Source organism: Schistosoma haematobium, chromosome 4 (genome assembly GCF_000699445.3).
Source record: "Schistosoma haematobium chromosome 4, whole genome shotgun sequence".
Lineage (NCBI taxonomy): Eukaryota > Metazoa > Platyhelminthes > Trematoda > Strigeidida > Schistosomatidae > Schistosoma > Schistosoma haematobium.
The window spans coordinates 44,875,900-44,901,642 of NC_067199.1; the positions used below are offsets into that span (position 1 = coordinate 44,875,900).

At 35.6% G+C, this 25,743-nt stretch overlaps 1 protein-coding gene across 1 annotated transcript; it reads right to left on the reverse strand.

Annotated features, from left to right (window-relative positions):
- Positions 1-4,446: 4,446 nt before the first annotated feature.
- On the reverse strand, positions 4,447-25,366 carry MS3_00008180 (uncharacterized protein). The gene is made up of 5 exons (XM_051216532.1): positions 25,057-25,366; positions 24,478-24,600; positions 14,645-14,825; positions 10,316-10,497; positions 4,447-6,364 (listed from the first exon to the last, which is right to left on the reverse strand). The coding sequence occupies exons 1-5, from the start codon at positions 25,096-25,098 to the stop codon at positions 6,317-6,319; spliced, it is 576 nt and encodes a 191-aa protein (XP_051067129.1). The 5' UTR covers positions 25,099-25,366; the 3' UTR covers positions 4,447-6,316.
- Positions 25,367-25,743: the final 377 nt, after the last annotated feature.

The following is a 25,743-nucleotide window of genomic DNA, read 5'->3' on the forward strand; positions in this document are numbered from 1 at the left end:
AACCCAGATTCAGGGTTTCCTGTTGACTACCTCCAACCACCATCTAAGTGTGTTAAGTTTACAAATCATTCAGTGATTCCAAGTTTTCAATAGTTGTCTAACTTTGATTTGTGATCTCAATCAGATATTATAATTATCAAATGAAAATGTTGTATACACTTGATGAATTCGATTCGTAACACTTGAATTCATGAGTCAATCTGAACTAAATCAACATTGAAAACCTGAAAAATACTGAATAGCCATTTCATCCTAGTATGAGAATCCTCAGAATTGCACATTCATGATCTTGTATGCAGGAATTGAACCTATGAACACTTAACCTCTAGACCACTAAGTTAGTATTCAACGATGTTAATTTTCAATCTTTGTTGGTGTTTTGTTTATGGCGAGACTATAATTTATGGATAAACCAATCAGGTATAACATAAAAGGTCTCAGATTTTGGCGCGAAATTCACTCATCTTTTTGTCTAAATAGTGTTTTGGTATTATAGCTGATGTTAATATGTAATGAAAACCCATAAATTGAATTCATAACCCTAACCATCATCTGTAAATCAGAATCAGAATTCCTAACACTGGTTTATAACCCCTATTTGGTTCTAGTAATTAGATGGACACTCTCAAGGTCAGTTTAGCGTCACTCAAAGGTTATTCATAAATTATAGTCTCACCTTGTTCTTTTTTCGAGTTAAAATATCCTACCTAAATTCCCAACCTGAAATTTTTATGCTTAAGAATATACTATTCGTTGTTGAATAATTTTTCTGGTTAGAGTTTTTTTTAGCGAGTTAGCTTTCTACGGGATGGTGTTGCTAAACCCCATGCCCAACCCTCCTCCTTTATCCGGGCTTGGGACCGGCAGTAGTTCCCAGAGGGACTCCAGGCGGAGTTACTATTCCTTGTTGGTTTGTACCGAATTGTTTTTACTGCTTCCTTGTTTGATACTTGACAAAGGCGTATTATATTCTAAACTGTTTGAGATTTAACGATAGAAAAACTGGAATTTTGGTAATCAGTGCTAGCGTACCAAAGTTATATCAATCAGAAATAAAAGTGATATTTGTCAACATTGATGTGATGTTTACTTTTATTCATTAATCACGTTACTGATAATATTTTAAGTAGTATGCCTTATTTTAAAACAATTTCATTTAAGTAATTGTTCAGTAGTGAATGTGTCGCTCAATTTCGTGAATTAGACATTAACACTATTGGATCTCGGCTCATTGGTCTAGTAGTTAAGCATTCGCCGGCGAGACTAATAGGTCCTGAGCTAGAATCTCGTGGTGGGGTGGGATCGTGGATGTGCACTGCTAAGGGGTCTATACTAGGACAAAAACGGCCGTCCAATGCTTCCAGGTTTCCCATGATGGTCTAGCTTCAATTGACTCATGGTCTCAACTATTAAAATTACTATAATATTCGCAAAAACCCCTTCTGAAATTGTTTAATTCTTTATACAAAACTTCTCATTAAAAATTCTGAAAATTCTTCTGAAAGCATTTAGAGTAGTACATCAACATTTGATTAGTACTTTCTGACAGAATGAAATGTAACTTGAAGACATTTTATACAGTTTATGGTTTGTCTTATTTTATATTAAGCCTAGTAGGTTCCAGTTGTTCTAAGGAGTACCGGTTCTGATGGAGTTTTGTTCTCTGAATTGAATGGTTTGATCGTTGAGCTTTCATCGTTCTTCTGAACAACATCATCAGCACAAACTTCAGATAGAAGTAGTACCGGTTCCCTGTTGACTGAACATAAACCTAACCAATACATATCAATTAGTAAGAAATCCATATCACATAGAGATTATTGTTGACCTACTCAAATCAATTAAAACCATTTGGATGGTATAAATAGTATCAAAACTCTAGTCATTTAATAATAAGACATATTCGCTACTTCTATTTTCTTCAAGGTTAGTCAGTGTATTGACCATTTAAACATAAAAATCCGTTTTAGTGTGCTTAGAAATAGACAGAAAATAGTAAAGAATCTTATTAGTTTCTTAGATCTCATCAGACACTTCTCAACCTTCAGTATGGGATTGTGAAGATTGTAATGTTTTGATTGAGATTATGGATCGATCAATATTAGATCATCGTTGAAAACCTGGAAGCCGTGACCACTGGTGTTAATCCGTGTCGCGCAATTTCATGGGATGGTTGTAATTAGATATTAACACCATTGGATGGCCTAGAGGTTAAGCTTTAGAACGTGAAACTTAAGACCCTGGCTTCGAGTCCTGTGTGCTAGATCGTGGGTGCGCACTGTTAAGGAGTCCCATACTAGGACGAAACGGCCATCTAGTGCTTCCAGGTTTTCAATGCTGATCTAACATTGACCGATTCATGATCTAAATCAAAAAATTTATCAACCTTATCTAGTAACATTTAAGCTTTTAGTTTACTTAAGATTGAACTGTTTTGAGAGATTTTGTTAAAAATGATGAACTTCACAGTAGTTATAGAAACCTTTTTTATTCTTTTCACAATGGTAATCTCTAGGGCGAGGGGGAATACAAAATAAACAAAATTTCCAATATTATGTAATTGAATCCTTTTTTAGGTAGATAATATTAAAGTGTTGTAACTTGTGGCCTGTGTGCCCTGTTAATATATAATGTAAGGATACCGCCAATTAGAGACCAGTGAATTGTTGATCGGACTAATGACGCATAAAACCCATGCGAGAAGTCTAGAGTCTTTACCGGTCCTGCTTCCTGCCTAGCCCCACCTGTTAAGTCCAGAACACCAATCTCAGCCTCTGCGATATCAATCATTTATTTCAAACATACTCGGTTTATATACAAACCAAACAGACCACATCGTACCATAAAATAGGAAACATCATTTGTACAAGATCACAGCCAAACGTGGCTGTGAATAAGGGAGATAGTAATTGATAGACTGGGCATAACTTAAGAACGGTAAATCGCATAATACTAGTCTATGGGTCAAAATAAAGCTTCTAATAGGAGGAACATGAACATACATAATTTAGTTATTTAACAATCATACGATAAAAATATACGCATAGTATTGGTACAGAAATCGATTCCAATAGTTACCATTCATTATGCTTATTGGGACATAACATAAAGGCAATCTGAGAATTTTGAGAAGTTGTTTGTTTTCAATAGGATCCCTTCCTAGTAATGATTACATACATCCTCGCAGGAATCAAGGTCACGAAACTTTCAAGCTTCATGACTTATATATCTCCTTTATATCACTGAGTTGGTCACGAGTAATTCATGTTTCCATTGTCATATTCCCTATCTATTATCCATTACGAATGACAATATATGTCACATTCTCGATATGATTGAAGTTCAATGGTTGCAGTCTTATCCTATTATTTTGGGGCTTTAGTACTGTATCGGATACAATCCATAGACTAGTTTTTTCTTGATAATCCCTTTAATCACATTGCCAAGCAGATATTTTTCACAATCATAATAAGTTCCAATCAACCTCATATATCCGTTATTGTTGAAAGTAGATCTGTATAATCCACAGTTTGCAGAGAACATTAAAAGTCTCCATCATCACAGTTACTGGCATTAATATTCAGTCTTCATCAATAAAACTTAACACTCACATTTGATAATCGGAAGATAAGAAGAGCTGCAAATGACATTAAACAGACTGTGCTTTAAGTTTTTTTTATTTTCACCCACCCACGCAGTAAAGAAAAGCATTTTACATATTCCCCCTTGCACTCCTCAAACTTGTCGTCTAATAATGTCGATAATTCTAAAAAAGGACTCTAGTGGTAATTATTAGTTTCAATAGTTGAGCTCACGAATCAATCGAAACTAGTCCACCATGGAAAACCTGGAAGCACTGGACGGCCGTTTCGTCCCAGTAGGGGACTCCTCAACGGTGTGCATCTACGATCCCGCCCCCCGAGATATTTGAACCCAGGACCTACCAGTCTGACGCGCGAGCGCTTAACCACTAGACCACTGAGCTGAGCGGCATCCAACGGTGTTAATGTCTAACTTCAACTAATCAATTTAATGTTAATATAAGAACTAATAATTTGTGTGATGAACATTTTGTTGGCAATGAGCTTGACTAGTTGCCCTATTGTTACTTTAAATCCATGCTATTTCTAATAATAAGTCCGTAGCTGGAAACGCTCAATAATACAGTAAAAATCTTCGATTAAGCGACATTTTGCCATTCATGATTCTCAGTTTCATGGTATAAGAAATCGCACTTTATGCTTATTTGCTGTAGAACTAGTCGTAATGCTGCCTGAAGAAATCCTAATCGGTCCCAAAGAATGAGGTAAATGTTATAACTTTACAAAGTTATTTTGCTCAGTACTTCATCAAAGTTCATTTATTCAGTATTTATATTTCCTTAGGAGACAGATGGATATTGGAATTTAAGTTGTGGAAACGTAAACCACAAACATGAATGAAATGCATTACTTTATCACAATTGTTCATGGATGCCGGAAACCAACGGGATTAGAATTTGAATCCCTCATTTCTCTACTAATTTCAGGCACTTCTCCATCTAACGTCTTGCATTGAGTATACTCCTCAATTTGGAAGTGTCTGTATCCACAATACGGACAACAACATAGACGAAGATGCTCACACTTACAGACTATGTGACGTTTGTCAACAGAAAAGTAACGGTGTGGTGTCAGCTACTGATATTGACAGATATAAGCAGTATGTATCATCAATCGAAAGTGAAATGTCTGATAGCAGAAGATCGAAGAAAAGAGAGCGAGAACAAAGAATGACTGTTGTGGAAATAAAGAAACAGTCAAGTCTGAGACGATTGATTGACATTTTACAAATGATGTATTTACTGAGTGGTTCTCAGATTTTAATAAGATGTTCTGTAAGTTCGTGTTCAAATGCATTCGATTGTCAGTATAAGGGTTGTGGAGATTATTAAGATTTCGATTGAGATCATGAACCGATTGATGTTAGACCACCGTTGGAAACCTGGAATCATTGGACGAGCGTTTCGTCCTATCACGGGACTCCTCAGTAGCAGTTAGCATCCACGACCCCGCTCGCGGTATTCGAACTCAGGGCCTTCGGTCTCACGCGCGAACGCTTAACCTACTGGACCACATAGCCGGCATCCAATGGTGTTAGTGTCTAACATCAACCAATCCACGAAATTTGACTGTCCCCATTTGTGTTCTCGTTCACTATAACGGAACATGCAATGCATCTAAATTTCTATATCACTACTAACTACTAACTTTCTACATAGTTTTAATGAAGTCAATCTACCGAATATTCACCAGAGATACATGTTGGTTATACGTTATCTAAACAAATGTTTCCTACTGTAATATCTGTAATTACAAAAGATACATCATTCATCTTTTGCATTCAATTTGATATGTTCTGTCATCAAACAGAATGAAGATAACGTACAGTTATCAGTAGTTGAAAGAAATTTCTATGTACAGTTGTACTTATAAGTAAACATGGATGGTGGCTAGCAGTGGAATCCAGGATGCGCGTTCAATCTTATTTGGGACTCGTTAACTGGATGTACTTGCATCAAAAAGTTGGTGTTCACTCCGGGACTCGAACTCAGTGCCGTTTGATTCATTTAGTTGTTACTTGGTTACTGTTAGGGTGACTAAGAAAATTCTTTGAAAAATGCACAATAGCGCTCTGAAAATGGACAAATCAATTACGTATATGATAACAGGTCTCAGATTTTGCCCTTAAATTCATCCATCCATTTACCTAAATAGAGTTTTGGCATTATAGCTGATGTCAGTTCATGATGAAAACCTTAAATGTAATCGGTAACCTTAATCACCAACTGTAAATAATAATCCTTACTCTTCACACCAGTTTATGAATCTCATTGACCCTAGTATGTAGGTGGACATTTTCAAGTTCACTTCAGTGTCATTCAACTATTGTCCATTATCATTTAGTCCTAATCAGTAAATGAACATTCTCAAGGTCACGTCAACATCACTCAAAGGTCATCTATAAATCATAATCTGACCCCAAATCATCATCGTCATCATCATCAATAAGTCATTTGTATTCATCTTGGTTTATAAGTAGTATCATTCAAGAAAAACAAAACAATATTCACATATCAAAGAAGAAGTCAATAGAATAATGAGTATTATTAAAATATATATTGTAATATTACATCATATTACTCAATAGATTTTTCAATGTTGTTCTCCTCCTTTTCTATTAGCTTAGTTACTTGTTATTTCTTTACTTTGCCTTTTTTCTTTTCCTTTTTTACAAAGTTTCTCTTTTTTTCTAAACAGGTAAGTAATTCACCATGTCAATCGATTTCATAAATTGGCATTCTGCACATTGGACATTGAAGATTCTAGAATAGTTTAAATATACATATTGATTTGTTAATCATATATAGATAAACAAAATAACATTGAGAATAGTGAAATCTTTAATATCAAATCAGTAGTATATATATACAAATATATATATATATATATATGTATGTACGTATGGTTTACCAATGAAGTATGCAAGGTTTATTACGAATTTAGTAACCATGATAGGTCTGTCTGGTTACTAATCCAGGTAATTGGGATTTTTTCTAAAAAAAAAATGAAAGCTTTCTGTGACGACGGACCACCGGTGAACTCGACGAAGTTGCAGGAGGCTCAGAAGGAGCCGAAGATGTTCCATCCAATCACTTTTCGGTAGAATATTTTAGAATTCCTACATGTAGCTTCCTGATTGGACAAAGCTAATAGCCCCCTGTATGCGGATTGGTGAACTGTAATGATGATTTCGTTCTTACTAAAAACTATAAATACCTGACAATTGTGTACTATAATTGACACTGTTTGGAATAATATTCCTCTCATTAGTCTTCTGTCTTCTTCTTGCGACTTGGAAGGGTTTTGGTGTTCTAGTGTTCTGTTATACGCGGTAACTCAAGAAATCAACATTCAAGACATAACATTTTCCAGTCTTGAGAATAAAGTATTTATCATCCAAATTCACTTGGTGTTGTTTACTTGTATCATCCGATTGTTATTAAGAACTGCAACTGATCAGTCACTTGTTGGCATATTTGCATCTTTTGAGGATTGCCTCGATATTGCCTAAAGTAACAAGCTTTTTAAGCAAAGATAGATAATGGCTAGCAAGGGAATCGAAGATGCGCGTTTCGTCCTATTTAAGACTCGTCAACTGGATGTTCACCCCGGGACACGAACCCAGTACCGTTCACTTCAAACGCCATCGCGTTATCCACTTAGTTAGTGGCTACCAGGACTCAGTAGGTAAGCGGATAACGTGATAGAGTTTGAAGTGAAAGGTACTAGGTTCGAATCCCAGAGTGAACATCAACTCTAGGATGTAGGTACATCCAGTTGACGAGTTCCATACAGGCCAAAACGCGTGTCCTGGATTCAACTGTTAGCCACTATTCATCTTTGCTTATAAAGCATTTATCGATTTTAAAAAATGTCCGTTTTGTTTTTTCGTATAGTGTTACATTCATCATAATACTTAACATTAAGATTCACCGTTTTTAACTTAAAGAGTTATCTATTCATACTAATCAATGTGGTAGATGAAATTAGATCACTCATCTCCGATAACATGACTGTACTGATTAAGTTCTTTACGAATACAGCTAATCAATTAACATAAGTGTTAAGTTATACCATATGTGTTAGCCTCTGATACAACACAGCATGCAACAACCGGATCACACTTGACGGGAAAGATTTGGAAGATGTAAAAACCTTTACATATCTGGACAGCATCGTTGATCAACACGGTGGATCTGATACAGATGTGAAGACACGGATCGGTAAGGCAAGAACAGCATATTTACAAATGAAGAACATCTGTAACTCAAAACAACTGTCTGTCAACCAACACCAAAGTCGGAATTTTCAATTCAAATGTCAATACAGTTCTACTTTATCAGGCCCAAACCTGTGTCACTTACTCGCTGGCCCCAGGATATACGAGCAATGCTTCGCAGACACCTATGATCAAATACTAGTAACCTACGAATATCTTCTACTCTTACCGGACATGGTTCACTGGCATAAAATAGGACAGAATGAACTGCTGCGCAGTTAACACGTCCTTTGGTCGGTATACGGATATCTCGCCTACGCTATGAATTACACAAGTTGGTAAAATTTAGTCGAGCCTGCTGTATCCGTGCTGAGATTTCGTCACACACCAAACCACAAGGGCTAATGAGACTTCCAAGATAAATGAAGTGGTCGATACGCTAGACTACTTTACTCCCTATCATTAGTTCGGGTGTCGATGCAACCCAATCCTGAAAAAATATTTTGCATTTCGAGCGGGAGAATCGCATCTCGAACATGCTTGCATTGTTGCTTATGGTGGTCAGAAGACTCTACATTTTGTCAGCGTCTTCACCAAATAGAAATATGTCATCGGCATATTCTAAGTCAACAAGTGAATCTCCCGGTAGAAGTTCGACCCCTGGAAATTTAGATGAGCAAAGTTTCATCTCTAAAAGCACGTCTACAATGAAGTTAGACAAGAATGGAGAGAGTGGACAGCCCTGACGAACACCACTTGAAGTAATCAATTCTGATGACAATTTACCACATGCCCTCACTCAACCTGTTGTGTTGATGATTAGAATCATTAGATTAGCATCGACTGATACATATTTCTAACTTCAATCAATTCACTATATAGTAAGATAATCATTGAGGATCCGTTAGTCTACACTACTAACTAGTTCCGTATTAGGATAAAAACAACTGACCAATTCTCCCTAATTTTCAATGGTATTCGATTAATATGTGATGAGTAAAACAGATAAATTAAAACCGATCTCCATAATACTCCTTCAAGGAAAAATAATGAAAAAAACAACAACAACATCATCATCATAAATAATCATAATCGCTAACATTATTGATAAACTCTTAACTAAATGTGATACTTAATGAAAGTCGAATGGTAGGAATATGAACAAACATCGTGTTTCTGGCTGGTAGATAGTCTTAGAACTTCGAAAAATCAAACATTAAAACATCTGTTCATTGTGCGTGAATAGTAGAACATTTCCCACGTTATATATATATATATATATATATATATATATATGCCTATAGATGATGATGATGATGATGATGATGATGATGATGATGATGATGATGATGATGATGATGATGATGATGATGATGATGATGATGATGATGATGATGATGATGATGATGATGATGATGATGATGATGATGATGATGATGATGATGATGATGATGATGATGATGATGATGATGATGATGATGATGATGATGATGATGATGATGATGATGATGATGATGATGATGATGATGATGATGATGATGATGATGATGATGATGATGATGATGATGATGATGATGATGATGATGATGATGATGATGATGATGATGATGATGATGATGATGATGATGATGATGATGATGATGATGATGATGATGATGATGATGATGATGATGATGATGATGATGATGATGATGATGATGATGATGATGATGATGATGATGATGATGATGATGATGATGATGATGATGATGATGATGATGATGATGATGATGATGATGATGATGATGATGATGATGATGATGATGATGATGATGATGATGATGATGATGATGATGATGATAAGAAGGAATTCGGTATGTATGTATGTATGTGTGTGTAAGAGAGAGAAAAGCAGTTGAATAGTATCAGAAGGGTTTTTTTTGTGGAGATTGAAGTAATTTCAACAGATCACTGAGTCGGCATCCAACGGTGTTAATGTCTAACTTCAACCATACTAGGACGAAACGGCCGTCCAGTGCTTCCAGGTTTTCCATGGTGATCTAGCTTCAATTGACTCATGATCTCAACTATTGAATAGTACTGCATGGAAACATGAATTCATTAAGATACAAGTGAAAATCTTAAAAATGTTCTTAAATTGATGAACTGATATGAGAACTGAAAGTAGTCTATTACTCAATGTATTACAGAACATCTCAATAAAATCTCAGAATCATATAGTAAATAGTTAATTTGCAAATATCAATCCATCGTTTCAAAGTAGACTGTTCCTGTTGGAAATGTCAGTCCATTGTCTCAGATTTCATTGTTCCTGCATTTTCATACCAATCGCGTTTCGCTTCCGTTCTTTCCTTATCGATCTCGTACTGAAATACATCATAATCATGTCTATGGTTATATACTACTTATATAGATATAAGTAACCCACATCACAGTATCACACATCAATAAATAGTTAATTTGAAAAGAAAACGAAAAAAACCAAATGAATTACCTTATCAATCCATGCATATAAACAAGTATAATGAAACATATGAAAGCATGGTAAACCCATAATACGATCTCCAATATGATAATTTTCCATACATATAGAACAACTTTGTAATTTCTTAATACTGGCATCATCAAATAATACACTAATCGGTAATTGATTTAATAAGTAAATACGAAGTGTACCTAAGAAAATTAAATAAACAAAAATGTATTCAATAAACAATTATTTATATCATAAAGGGTTCTCGTGGATATTATAGTATGTTTAATAGTTGAGATCATTGTAAGACTCCTCAACAGTGCGTATCTACGATCTTGCCTAGTGAGATTCGAACACAAGACATATCGGTCTCGCGCGCAAACGCTTAACCACAAGACTACTGAGCTGGATGGCATACAATGGTGTTAATGTTTAACTTCAATTAATCCATGATATTAAATGACTCATCCATCATTGTCATCAGTGAGTTACTATCTCACAACAGACCAGGTTGAACTCCACTGGTTACTGCTTCTCACTAGAACTCCAGAGAATACCTCTTGAATTCAGTCACTGGTGAGCATATAATGATTATAATCAGAGAGGGGTTTTTGTGGATATTGTAGTAATTTTGATTGTTGAAATCATGAGTCAATTGAAGCTAGACCACCATGGTAAATCTAGAAGCACTGGATAGCCGTTTCATCTTATTGTAAGACTCCTTAGTAGTGAACATCCACAATTCCACCTCGTAAGATTTGAATACAAGATCTATCGGTTCTTAAGAAAACAAACAAGGAAAAAATTGATTATTATTGATAAAATACAATAAGTAAATATGTGATTAGATGTTGACTTAGTTTGTTTGTTTAATTGATTGGTTAAGTGTATGGATAAACATGGTTAAATTTGCATGGAAGTGATTGATTGAATTATAATATTGTATTGTTTAGAGATTGTGAAGTTTTCTATCAGTATAATGAACTAATCAACTATGATATTATTTAATAATCAATGACCAGTATTGTGACGACGGACCACCGGTGAACTCGACGAAGTTGCAGGAGGCTCAGAAGGAGCCGAAGATATTCCATCCAATCACTTTTCGGTAGAATATTATAGAATCCCTACTTGTAGTTTCATGATTGGATAATGCTAATAGCCCCCTGTATGCGGATTGTTGGACTGTAATGATGATTTCGTTCTTACTAAAAACTATAAATACCTGACAATTTTGTACTATAATTGACACTGTCCGGAATAGTATCCCTTTCATTAGTCTTCTGTCTTCTTCTTGCGACTTGGAAGGGTTTTGGTGTTCTAGTGCTCAGTTATACGCGGTATATCAAGAAAAAAACCTTCAAGATATAATAAGTATCATAACATATAGGAGGTTCATTAAAGCTCAGATAACTTAATAATAACATCTCTGACAATCAAAGTGGGTGACATGGGTATGAATCTCACAGAAGGCAAATTGTTAATAGATCTTATTAGCAGGTGTCAAGTTGCGAAAAACGTGTATTTTCAAATATGACATCTTGTTGATGGTATTTACCTAGTTCAACACTTATTATAAACCTTGAATTGATATAACGTATTTCAATAATTACTTGACTTCTATCTATTGAGTAACTATTAACATTTCCTAATATAAACAAATGTAAAGTGATAATTTGATAGCTTTGTTACTTATCTATTAATCAATAAGATTCTGATTTCAACTCCACTTCATCTACATTCATTTTGTTATCTATTTGGTATTACTAACTCTCGGAGTTCTAGTGAGAAGCCGTGATCAGTGAAGCTAATCTGTGTCGGATAGAGATAGGTATCTACCTCAGTAAAATGGAAGGTGGTTGCGCAATTTCGTGGATCGGTTGATGTTAGACACTAAAACCATTGGATGCCTGCTCAGTGGTCCAGTGGACTGGAGGCCCTGTGTTCGAATCCTGGAAGGGGGATCGTGGATGCTCACTGCTGAGGAGTCCCACAATAGGACGAAACGGCCGTCCAGTGCTTCCAGGTCTCCAAAGGTGGTGGTCTAACATCAATCAGTTCATGATTTCAATCAAAAACTTAATAATCTCCACAACCCCTATACTAGAAATACTTTCTTTCTTTTTATAGGTTACAATATAGTACAGTTCTTACTGTTCAATACAAGAAAACTCAATCTCTTTGATTTTTGTTATGGAACAAAGATTACCTTCATTTACTCATTTATCTCACTGTAAATCTCGTTACTTTAAACAGATTTATTTTTATCCGGTTCCATATCACTATAGTCAGTTATCTTAGTAAGATCAGTAAGTCTGTCACTATGATTCTTTAACTAACTATTGACCTCTGAACACTAAGTCAATCATCTATAGTTGAAATCATGAGTCGATTGAAGCTAGATCACCATCGAACACCTGGAAGTACCGGACGGCCGTCTTGTTCTAGTATGAAACTCCTCAGTAGTGTGCATCCACGATTTTGCTCATGAGATTCGAACACAAGACTTTTCGGTCACATGCACGAATATTTAATCTCTAGATCGCTGAGCTGGTATCCAACGGTATAAATGCCTAACTTCAACCAATCCACGAAGTTGCGCCGTCGTCCGCTATTGTCATCAGTGAGTTACTATCTCACAACAGATCCGAATAAGCTCCACTAATCACGGCTTCTCAGTCATCTATATTTTCTGTTAACATATTTTAAAGAATATTCAATTGTCAAGTGAAAATGGATCAAGTCATAGAAGAGAATTAGTTTGTGTATGAAAGTCTATGATAAACGTATCAATTCATAAATTTCAAGAATTCTACGGAGGATTCATGATAATTTTCCGATAGATATTAACGTGATCTTTATTATTTATCCATTAAATCTTGAAGCTCATGTACACCATTGGTTTGGAATCACAGTTTTCCAACTCTCCTAGGTGAACCTTCCGTATCCACCAACCTGGTTAAAGCGTCAGATGTTCGCTTTACATCTAGTCAATTTCCTAAATGACACCTCTTCAGCGAGCGCGTTTCGAGGAGGAGAGATGATTTTTCTCACCCTTAGCCGTACCATATATATTAATTCACTTGGTGTTGTTTTACTTATATCTTCCCATTGTTACTTAGGACTGAAATTGATTAGTCTCATGTTGGCATATGTGCCATAAATCACAACCTTTTTAAGCAAAGATGAATGGTGGCTAATAGTGGAATCTAGTTCAGCACGCGTTTCGTCCTATTTGGGACTCGTCGGCTAGATGTACTTACACCTCCGAGTTGATGTTCCCTCTGGGACTCGAACTCAATACCGTTCACTTCAAACGTTATCGCGTTATCCACTTAGCTACTAAGTCCTGATAGCCACCTGCTTGTCCTAAATAGGATGAAACACGCGTCAAACTAGATTGCACTACTATTAACCACTATCCATCTTTGCATACATACATACATACATACATTTGGATTATTGATTTACACTTAAGGTCAACCAATTTCCATTTAGCACAGTTGTCAATTTTAAAATTCTGTACTATATTAATTTATATTCAAATTGTGTGACCTTCAGAAATTAAAACAAGCAATGTTGAGTCATTTGGTCTAGTGGTTAAGTGCTCGCGCGCGAAACCAGTAGATTATGGGTTCAAACCCCAAGAGGCAGGGTCGTGGATGTGTATTACTGAGGAGTCATATACTAGAACGAATCAGCTGTCTAGTGCTTCCAAGTTTTCCATGGTAGTCTAGTTTCAATTGACTCATGATTTCAACAATTGCGATTTAACACTAGTTTTTCTTTTGTTTTGATAGTTTCAAGTAAATTTAAAAGAGAAAAAAAGAAAGAACACATACGAACTTGTTTGTCATTATATGAAAATAAGGTTAAGTGTAGTTGATTAGACTTATATTGGTCTTTATTTTAGTTTTATCTATATAGGTCTATGTAATGTATGCCAATTAAAGTATCTAGGTGATGTAGAAATAATTTTATGTCAGGTCCTTCTTAGTACAGATCGAATCCTATTGACCAAGTCTTAATGTAGCCATCAGTCTAGGTGACTCGACATTGAGTATATTATGTTGAGATAAGATGGTGGTTGAAGGCAGTTAACAGAAAACCTTGAACCTAAGTTTCGTGCTACTTGGCACTTGTCAGCAAGATGTACCTGTAATCTTGAGAGAACTGATGCCCCCCCCCCGTTTCACTCAGCTTCACAGTCAGAGATATCATCACTAGACTATCGGAGCTCCGATGGACCTCTTGTAGGACTGAGATGTATTCACAAATGAACCCATAAAGTAATTTATAGTCAAAAATTGTAAATATACACAAATATTTTGTTTTAATCATTTAACTTACTTAATGAATCAGTAGAATTTTCTATATTGATAGAAGAATCAGTTGTAGCATCTAATAAAATTGGTGGATTATTATTAACATTATTATCAACTTCTAAATCTGTTTGAGTAAATTCCGATTGTTGTGTTAATAAATCCACTTGTACACTGACTTCAGGTGTCATATTCATAGTTTGGATTCCCTATAATATTAATAACAATGATAATGAAATGAAGTAAATTATCAGTAAGGTTTTTGTGATTTGCCATTTTTTCTATGAAGATAACTAAAGAAAACCTTGAAACTCTGGTCGTCCTAGTATGGGACTCCTCAGCAGTGCATATCCACGATCCCGCCTCGCGAGATTCGAGCACATGATCTATCTGTTTCTCACACGAGCGTTCAATCACTAGACCACTGAGCCGGCATCCGACCACGTTAATGTCTAACTTCACCTAATCCACGAAATTGAGCGACACATCTATCAGTGTCTTCAGTGAGTTACTATCTCACAACAGACCCGGTTAAACTCTACTGGTTACTTCTTCTCACTAGAACCCCAGGAAATACCTCTTGAAGCCAGTCACTAGTGAGCATGTGTTGATTCATATCAGAAAGGGTTTTTGTGGATATTATAGTAATTTTAATGGTTAAGATCATGAGTCAGTTGAAGCTAGACCACTATGGAAAACCTGAAATTACTGGACGGCCGTTTCGTCTAGCTTAAATTGACTCATGATCCCAACCATAGTAATTATTCAAAACTTGGGAGCATTAAAGATGCTTCAGTCTAACGTGAGACTCTTTAACAATGCCTGTTCACAACCTCGCGAATATCTTATAGAACTAAGCACTTTCATTTTCGAGCATGAACGCTCAGTCTCTAGACCACTGAGTCGAAGTTCAATGACATACAAACCTAGTTTCAATCACTTTAAAATATTATCTTATCTCCGGACATCAGACGCGCTTGAACTTGTTGTAACGGGTGGACTGCAGGCTAGATGCGTAGCGTATTTATTCATCGATCCAGTGGCACGTAGGGAAGACCTAGAGACCCGATTGGCCCTGCTTCGCTGTCTATCCCAGCCAGTTGAGTCCAGAACGCAAGTCGCAGCCTCTGAGATATGAATCATTATATTTCAGACATACTCTATTTATATACCAACCAACCAGACCACATCGTACCATAAAATAGGAAACAACATTTGTACAATATTTGAAAGTTGAAATGAATATCGACCAATGGAAATGTCTATTTGACGTCCAAGGACACCATTAGACTTAACACGATAATTATTGGTATATTCCTCTGCATCCCTAACAGAACTCCAGTAGTTATGGCTACTCATTAGAACTTCCATAATCGCATCTTTAAGTTGGGTCGTAGATGTCTTTACTGAGGAGTTTCAAACTTGGAAGAAATGGCTATCCAATAGTTCCAAGTTTTTAATAATTGTTTAACTTAGATCAGATCTTGATCTGATCTGACCTATATAATAATAAATTTCACGAAATTGATTTATCCAATTGGAGCTATTGATTAGTGTAGATAAACTTGGATCTAAAAACATTAAACTATGTATCAAAATGTTGAAAGTGATCAACCAATGCGAACACTAGACTTCACTAAGATTTCATGTTGGTTAAAACTCACTAACAAGAAGATGTAACTGAAATATTCAGATGACAATCGATCCTTGCGTTGTTCATACACGTGTCATTCAGTACTATAATAAGTGGTATAATCACTATTGCAAGTTTATCATGATTCATTTTCTTAAATGGTGTCAGTGATTAAACTAATCAAAATCCTTTAGAAATTCATTTGATGTAAACTCTCTCTTCACGAATGTACCGTTAGCTATGGGTAGCCTTTTGGGGCCTCTCTTAACTGAGGTATTCATGTCATATGTGGAAAATATGACGAGCGACCTTATTAGTGAGACAACTCTATATAGAAGATATATGGACGATATCCTAATTATATGTGATAAAGTTTTTGATGTTTACCGATTATTGGATAAACTCAATGGTGTTCAAAACGATATTGTGATGACACATGAATCAGAAAGTAATGGCCAATTAGCCTTTCTAGACATACTTTTAAGTCGAAGGGATGATGGCACTATTAGACGGTCAGTGTATAGGAAACCAACTTGGACGGGACATTACTTAAATTTCCATAGTTTCTGTCCATTGCAATACAAGAGAGGTCTGGTTAAGTGCCTCTTTAAGAGGATTCGAAGAATATGTACCTCTGACATGGTGGAAAAAGATGAAAAGTTACTGACTGACACATTAATAGCAAATGGTTATCCATTCAAATTCATTATACTTATTGTTTATTTAATTAAACACATGAACATTAGTACAAGGAGGCACCAAATAGATGTGCGCCACATAAACCATACGATTTGTATGAGGGATGGGATACTGCTCGGATGCTCAAACCAAAGTAGGTGGTTTTCCTAGGGCGCCAGACTCGAAGCCTTCGACCTAAAGGTTTAATCTATAAGGCAGTGGAGCAACATCATTAGATGCAGTCCTATGGTAATCGGTGAATATAGTTTCTGTCAATGTTAGCATAATTTCCAAACGATTCTAGAATCTTTTAAATACCCTTATTTTCTACACATAACCTGGTTAAGTAAGGAAAACTACCTTCCGTTCGATGTTTATGAATAGAAAACGTTTAGGAAATGGAAGTATTAAAGTATTAAACTGATCAATAATTGAGTATTTTGATCTACAACTGACATCTTTTAGGTTTACATCGCATGATCATTACGTAATCAATCAAGTTATACTTTTATAATCCTTAGAGATGATCAAATTATCCCAATCAAGTTGTAACGTATCTACTTGTTTCAATGAATCGATATGATAAAGTAAGAAGGTTAAAGTATTAACAACTGTTGATATTAAGCTGTTATAGTCTGTAAATTGTACTGGGTTCGAGTCCCGGAGTGAACATCAACTCTGGGATGCAGGTACATCCAGCTGGTGAGTCCCAAACAGGAAGAAACGTGCGTCAAACTGGATTCCACTACTAGCCACTATCCACCTTTGCTTAAAGAGCTTGTGACTTAAGGCTATATTGAGACAATCCGTACAGGATGCATATATACCAACATGAGACTGATCAATTGCAGCTCTAAACAACAATCGGAAGATACAAGTAAAACAACACCACGTGGATTTAGATTACAATTTTGTTGCATAACATTTTTCATAACTTTGATTTTCTTATTACTCATCTGTTGTTTATTTAATAACAAGATCAAATGACATTCAATCAGTTACTCACTCATTCATTCGTTTAGACGCAAGATTTACATTATAACACATGATGAAAATATAATTGAATGACAATCTCTTTTTTTGACAAAACACTTTTCAGCAGTGCGTATTCAAGATTATGCTCACGGGATTCGAACCCAAGAACTTCGGTTTCGCGTGTGCACCGCTGAGGAATCCCATGTTAGGACGAAATGGTCATTCAGTGCTTTCAAGTGTTTCATGATAGTCTAGCTTTAATTAATGTATGATTTCAACTATTACATAACTACAATCTCCACAAACCCCCTATTTGATTATGATTATTATTGTTTATATAAGAAAGATGTATATAATCACAAGATGTTGACAGGAAAATATTGTAAACGCAAACTATTTCTATAAAAGACTATCATAAAGGTTGACAAAATGTCTAACTTATTTATGAAATCTATTATAGACTGTTTAAAATGTATATACCGGTAGTATTCTCATGGTTACTAAACTTCTATTAATTGTTACAAATATTAGGGACTAAATAGAACTAAACGACGAAACTCTAATTTGTGGACTAGCCAACTAGAAGCATTCGAGAGATTTAAAGGTTACGGCGCCAACTTCAGTGTTTAATGCTAATGTACGATCGATTCACAGTGAATTTTTGTACGAAACGTGATAATTGAGCGACTGTAACGAATAAAACAGTGAGACTATAATTTGTGGACGAATCAATCAGGTATAAGATGATAGATCTCGGGTTTTAACGCAAAAGCCTTTCATCTATTTGGCTAAATAAATTTCTGGAATTATAGCTGATGTCAGTTCGTGATGAACACCCCATATATAATTCCTAACTGGGGAAAATTATGACAATTATTGCGAACTGGATAATAAAAGCACCAGTAACACTGGATGCAGTCAGGTACTACAATATATACGGATGTTTGGAGAGCGTACAGACTCCTACATAGTCTTGGTTATGTGCATCGTGTCGTTATCCACAAGTAGCATTTTGTGTACTTGACAACCGGAGTGCACACAAACAATATTGAAGCTATGTGTTCGAGGGTGAAAGAGTTTCGCGACCTTGTCATGGCTCCAGAGGTCGACTATTCTGTAGCCATATGAATGATTTCCTCTACTGCATGCATTACGATTTTAGAACCTCTGAACCTCTTTCTAACCTTGACAAGTTTTTGAACCACGTATAAGAAGTGTATCCACTTCTGAGACGATTATCTTGATATAATGTTTAGTTATATGTGTTAATAAATCCGGTATGTAAATCATCATGGAATCTGTCCTATTTAGTATACATCATTTAGATGTTTATAGTACATTCTAATATTCTTGAAGGAAGTGAACGTTAGATCTCGAATCCAGTTGTATTGACTAACACGTTACTTAATTCATATAGTAGTCTTGAACAATGACAGCCAAAAAATTACTATTCAGCTTTGTCGATAATACTTCAGTCTTCGAGATGAAACGTTTTGGATTAGATTCTCAGTGCTAACAATAAAAATAGGTGGGTACAGATATATTCAAATGCTGACTTATAAATAGGATTGAATAAGCTTCCTAGTTTCCGCTACTAAATTGTCAATAAAGTTAAATGATTCTGATGATGTTCTCTGAACTGGATGATTTGGTCGTGGAGCTTTCATCGTTCTTCTGAACGACATCATCATCATCAGCACAAATTTCAGGTAGAAGTGAAGTGTTTGAATTTCTCCACATATGGTTCATAACTTGTCCTGTAGACCTTGATGTTGATTGGTTCTTGTTGATCTGAAACCGATTATTGTTTACTTCTTTGTTTTGGTTGTATCTCCCATTGGTTTGAATTTTGATCCTATATTTGTCCATAATTTTCCTGATTGATTGATAAATTCGATCGATTTCAATGTGATTGTTGATTGCTCATTGACCTAAGTGCTAAGCTTCTACAAATTTCCTGATGCTTTTAGAATTCCCTCTATCCAAAATTTCCACATTTTTCCAGTCGAATGGGAGATATAAAAAAAGTAAACAATGACAGGTTAAAGGTTAACAATAACCAGTCAACATCTAGGTCTACAGGACAAGCTATGAACCATATATGGAGAAATTCGAACACTTCACTTCTACCGGAAGTCTGTGCTGATAATGTCGTTTAGAAGAACGATGAAAGCTCCACGACCAAACCATTCAGTTCAGAGAACAAAACTTCATCAAACATGTTTTTCCCATTGTGAATTTTATAAAAGAATTCATCCATAGTATATCAAGGTGTCTTTCATTTAGATTCTTTACAAGATAATAAATGGTTCATCAAACAACCTTATATTGTTTTAATTTTCTTTGTATATACCTCTGTAATGATTGTATCGAAACTTGCTAGGAAATCAGTTAATAGCACTCAAATCACTGATTGTAGATGGTTTTTTGACAGATAAATCAAGACAGTTACAGTGATTATCCGGATTCCTACAACTCATTTGTTTATTTGAACACACAGATATTAGTACAAGGGGGCACCAAATACATATGCGCCACATAAATCATTCGATTTGTGTGAGGGATGGGATACTGTCCGGGTGCCCAAACCGAAAAAGGTGGTTTTCTTAGAAAACCATACCTGGAACCTTCGACCTAAAGGCCTGATCCACAAGGTAGTGGAGCATCGTAAAGAGGTGCAGTCCCCTGTTAGCCGATGACCAACGATTAGTCCATACGCCAATTGTTCCCTTAGGGTACTGGAGCCTATGTGCACCATTGGTTTAGAATTAAGGTTTAACAACCCTCGTCTAGGTGGACCCTCCGTATCCACCAACCCGGTTAAAGTGCCGGACATTCGCTTTTCGTCCTCTCAATTTCGTAAACAGCACCTGTGGAGTGAGAAGGCAGTGAGCAGGACTTTCCTGGAAGAGGCTATATACGCGTGGCAACGTGAGAGCATTTCGAGAGGGAGGGCGGACTCTCCTCACTCTCGGCCGTACCAGGGCATTTGGGGGCTCCTGTAACCCAACCCTATATACATTTCATGACTTGTCTGAGATTCAAAAAAGAAGTCACTTCTGATTGGCTTTTTTCTCTTTGACATATATAACAACGAAACGTCACTTAAACTCATACTTTCTTGCACCACTTTACCAAACTTTCACGCCCGAAACCAAAAGTGAGGGTGTTTTTCACCAATTCAACGTCACGTAACCAGTAATTTACATTTTCGTGATTATAATTATTCACTATGCTGTTAACAACCACATTTGTACTTTGATAAATAAGCTGTGACATCAAGACTACCTTCTTGATTATGACTAGTTCATCATACTTTACATACCACTGATGTAGCTTGAACAAATAAATTATTTGCAGGTTTCAAGCAACTTCTTAAAAGACAACTTATATGTTCTGGAAAGAGTTTAGATAATCACTACTAGTGCAATTCAGTGGACACTCTCCTTACTTTAAAATAAACAGTATTAGATGTTAGACTACCTCAAATTATCCTAATGTTAATTAAGAGATGAATTAATCACTAGTTATAGTTTACTAAAGTATGACTTTGAACCAAATATTTCTTCGCTTTACCTTCCAACTATTTTAGAATAATTCATAATATAGAGCTGGTAACTTCAAGAATCGAAGCACAGGTGTGGTATATGCTACCGATTAATGTTAGACCACCATTGAAAACCTGGAAGCACTGGACGGCCGTTTCGTCCTATTGTGGGCGTCTTCAGCAGTGCGCATCCACGATCCTCCTTGCTGGATTCGAACACAGGGCCTTCGGTCTCGCGTGCAAACGCTTAACCTACTCAAATTTTATCCTGCTTCACTACACAAGTTTACTTTCACCAAATCAATTGACCCTTATAATCAAATATCTGAATATCCATTTGATTCATTTACTAAATAACTGGAAAGGAAATAACATAAGACTTCAGGGACTGTATCTTCAAAGAACAAGTTTTACCCATTATATTTGATGTATCATAAAATCAAACTATAATTCTTTCAGTCTGTCTTAAAGTTATGAGTTGATTAATAGTGTCTATATGTGTTTGTGTGTGAACCCGGCTCATTGTTTAAGAAATATGGTATGCATATCAGTTTCACCGAAGTTATCAATCAATGTTATTATAATGTTAATTCAATTCTCAGAAGGGATTTGTGAAGATTTTGGAAATTTCACAAACTGATAGGTCCTGGGTTCGATTCTCGCGGGGTGCAGGATCGTGGATGCGCACTGCTGAGGAGTCGCATACTAGGACGAAACGGTCGTCCAGTGCTTCCAGGTTTTCCATGGTGGTCTAGCTTCAATTGACTCATAATTTCAATCTATTAATTCAATTGTTTAGATTAGTTCATATACTGTGTTAATGATGATCTATAGTTTTAATTAGCAAAGAAAAAGTATCCAGGAGTACTATTTTGTAAGTTTAAAACATTTAAAACCTCTTCTGGTTTCTATGATGACAAAAAAAGCTAAGTATTTACATATATTGGCAGATTTTTACAATCATTATATGATACTAAGCTAGACTACTGATGAATATGTGGAGGTACCAAATGGCTTTTTTGTCTTCAACAGTGCTTTTTCATGATCCTTCAGCCAGAAATCGAACTCACCACCTTTAGTTTCATGAGTGAACGCTTAATCTATAGAAAATCAAGTGATTCATCAAAGTTGGACATAAATATCATTAGATGCTCTCACAGTGACCTAAACGTTAGGCGTGCAAGGTCCTAAGTTTGATACTTATTAGTGGAGTCGTGAATCTCAAGTTCTGAGGAGTTGAATACTAAGACGAAATAGATATTTAATGGTCTCAGGTTTTGAAAAACTGTATGACTGAGATCATCTCGTGATTTGAACTATGAAAATGTTTTATTACTAATCTTATACACCCAGATTCCCTGATATGGCCAAGAGCTGTGAGAGTCCGCTCACTCTTAAAATTCTTTCACATGGCTACGTGTATACAGCCACTAGCAGGGAAGCCCTACTTGCTGCCTTCTCGCCGAAGGGGTATGTTCTATGAAATTGAGAGGACGAAAACGGATGTCAGACACTTTGATCGGTTCGGTGGACACGGAGGTTCCACCTAGAGGGGAATTGGTAGACCCTCATTCCAAACCAATGGTGTACATGAACTTCAAGATCCTGAGGGAACAAATGGCATCTGAACCAATTGTTGGTCATCGGCTACCATTGGACTTTATCTCCTGACGTCGCTCCACTGCCTTATGGACTAGATCTCTAGGTGAAAGGCTCGAAGAATGCTTCATTAGGAATACCACCTACTCCGGTATGGGCGCCCGGACAGTATCCCATTTCTCACACAAATCAAATCACTAGTGTGGTGGATATATATTGGGTGCCTCTTTCTCTCAATGTTTATATATTTGAATAAATATGAATAAATACAGTTTTGACCAGCGACATCTTAATAGATGTATGTTACATTCTGATTAATATTGACCGATTATATAAGTCGTTATTAACGATTTAATCAAACTTTCAAGTTAATGATTAGAAGCATAGATGAATAGTGGCTGGCAATTGAATCCAGGATGTGCGTTTCATCCTATTTGGGACTAGTCAGCTGGATATAACAATGAGAAGATACAAGTAAACAACACCAAGTGAATATAATGATTATAAATTTACTGATCGTGCAAATAATAAAATAAATTCTCTTATTTCATATCAATTTTAACTACTTAATTCTTAAACTGTGTTAATGTGGTCTTCTAATAAAACAACGTATCTAAGCGAACAATATTGTTTTCGATTAGATCCTCATCAGCCTTTACTCTAATGTACAATAATATTTCTAAGCATATACGAACTCGAATCTTGTGAGGTGAGATCGTAGATGCTGACTGATGAGGCGTCCCACCGTAGGACGAAACAGCCGTCCACTGCTTTCAGGTTTCCCATAGTGATCTAACTTCAATTGACTCATGATCTCAACCATTAAAATTACTATAATATCCACAAAAAACCTTTTCTGATGTGAATCAACACATGCTCACTAGTGACTGGCTTCAAGAGGTATTTTCTGGGGTTCTAGTGAGAAGCAGTAACCAGTGAACTTCAATCGGGTCTATTGTGAGATGCTAACTCACTGATAACAATGGTGGATATGTCGTTCAATTTCGTGGATAAGTTTAAGTTAGGAATTAACACCGCTGGATGCCGGTTCAGTGATCTACAGGTTAAGTGTTAGCACGCGAAACCGAAGACTCTGGGTTCGAGTCCCTTGGGTGGGATCGTAGATGCGCACTGCTGAAGAGTCCGGTACTGGGACAAAACGGCTGTCCAGTGCTTCCAGGATTCCAATGATGCTCCAACACTGATGAAAAACCGTTTGATCTTAGACCACCACTGAAAACCTAAAAGCACTGGACAGCCGCATTGTCCTATTTATGGGGACTGCTCATTATTACACATCCACGATCTCATTCGTGGGATTGGTTTCTAAGGCATTTGCTAGATTTAACCCAAATTCAATGACACTTGTTAAATGAATCATAATTTGAATATAATGTATATATATAACAACTTTCAATACTTTACTAACCGTTGATTGCATAATCATTGAAGGAATGATAATTGATCTAATTGAATGTGAACTATTATCAATTTGAATAGGTAGATTATGTACTGCTGGATAATTTTGTGAAAATTCAGTATAAAGTTTAATCTACAATAGAAATAAGAGAAAAAGAATATGAATAAAATAGAAAATTCATAAAGAAGAAAAAGAAGGAGAAGAAAAGAAGAAAGGAGGAAAAGAAAGAGAAAAGGAAAAAAGAAGGGAAGAAAGGGAAGGAGAAGAAAGAAAGAAGAAAAAGAAGAAAAGAAAAGAAGCGAAGAATGGCGAAGGAAGGAAGAGAAGGAAGAAAAAGAAGAAATGAAGAAAGAAGAAAGGAGGAAAAAGAAGAAAAGGGAGAAGAGAAAAAGAAAAGGAGAAAAAGAAGGAGAAGATAGGAAGAAAATGAAGAAAAAGAGAAAGAACAAGAAAAGAAGAAAAAGAAGAAAGGAAGAGGAGAAGAAAAAGAAGGAGAAGGAAGAAAGAGAAAGAAGAAAAGAAAAAGAAGGCAAAGAAAAACAAAAAGAAAACAAGAAAAAGAAAGAAATCAATAATTCATAAACTTACCGATGATCTACGTTGTTGCATAATTGAATTACTATTATCCATATTATTTGAGAATAGAATAAATTTGAAATAAACAATCACTATGTATCAATCAAATAACCCTTCAATAATAATAACAAGAAGAAAATGGATTAGAATCAATTGTATTAGAGGTAATGCAGTTACATCCCATTTATAATAGTGAATACATGAACATAACAACAACAACAACACACACATACACTCACCCGCACATGCACACACACATATATATGTATACACGTTAACAAACATACACAATAATTGATTTTGATTGCACACAATTACATCCAATGGTCTATTACATAATTGGAGTATTCAAATACAATGATTAACAAATAATCCTTTTTTTAGTTTTTTTTTAAAAAAAAAAACAAAAAAATACATGTCACCACAATATGATTGGTTCATTTTGTTACTATGTATGAATAACAAAAACAAAGATTGATTAGATTGTCATAATTTACATGATTGTTTTTTTTTTCTAGAATAGTATGGTAATGTAAGTAGTATATAAGTAGTAAGTTATGAACGTTTGTCTTCATTTCTATACATGAAAATAGAACAACACAAACAAACAAACAGACAAACAGTACAACTATGTATATTACGTGATGATGAGTATTGTGAATGTGTAATTATATATAATCATTAAATATGTCAATATTG

Excerpts from the sequence above, each read along its gene's own strand:
- MS3_00008180 (XM_051216532.1), bottom strand. The coding sequence starts at position 25,098 with ATGGATAATAGTAATTCAATTATGCAACAACGTAGATCATCG. Across the intron at positions 24,601-25,056 it reads TGCAACAACGTAGATCATCG|ATTAAACTTTATACTGAATT; the intron begins GTAAGTTTATGA and ends TTTCTATTGTAG. Across the intron at positions 6,365-10,315 it reads TATATGCATGGATTGATAAG|AATCTTCAATGTCCAATGTG; the intron begins GTAATTCATTTG and ends AAACTATTCTAG.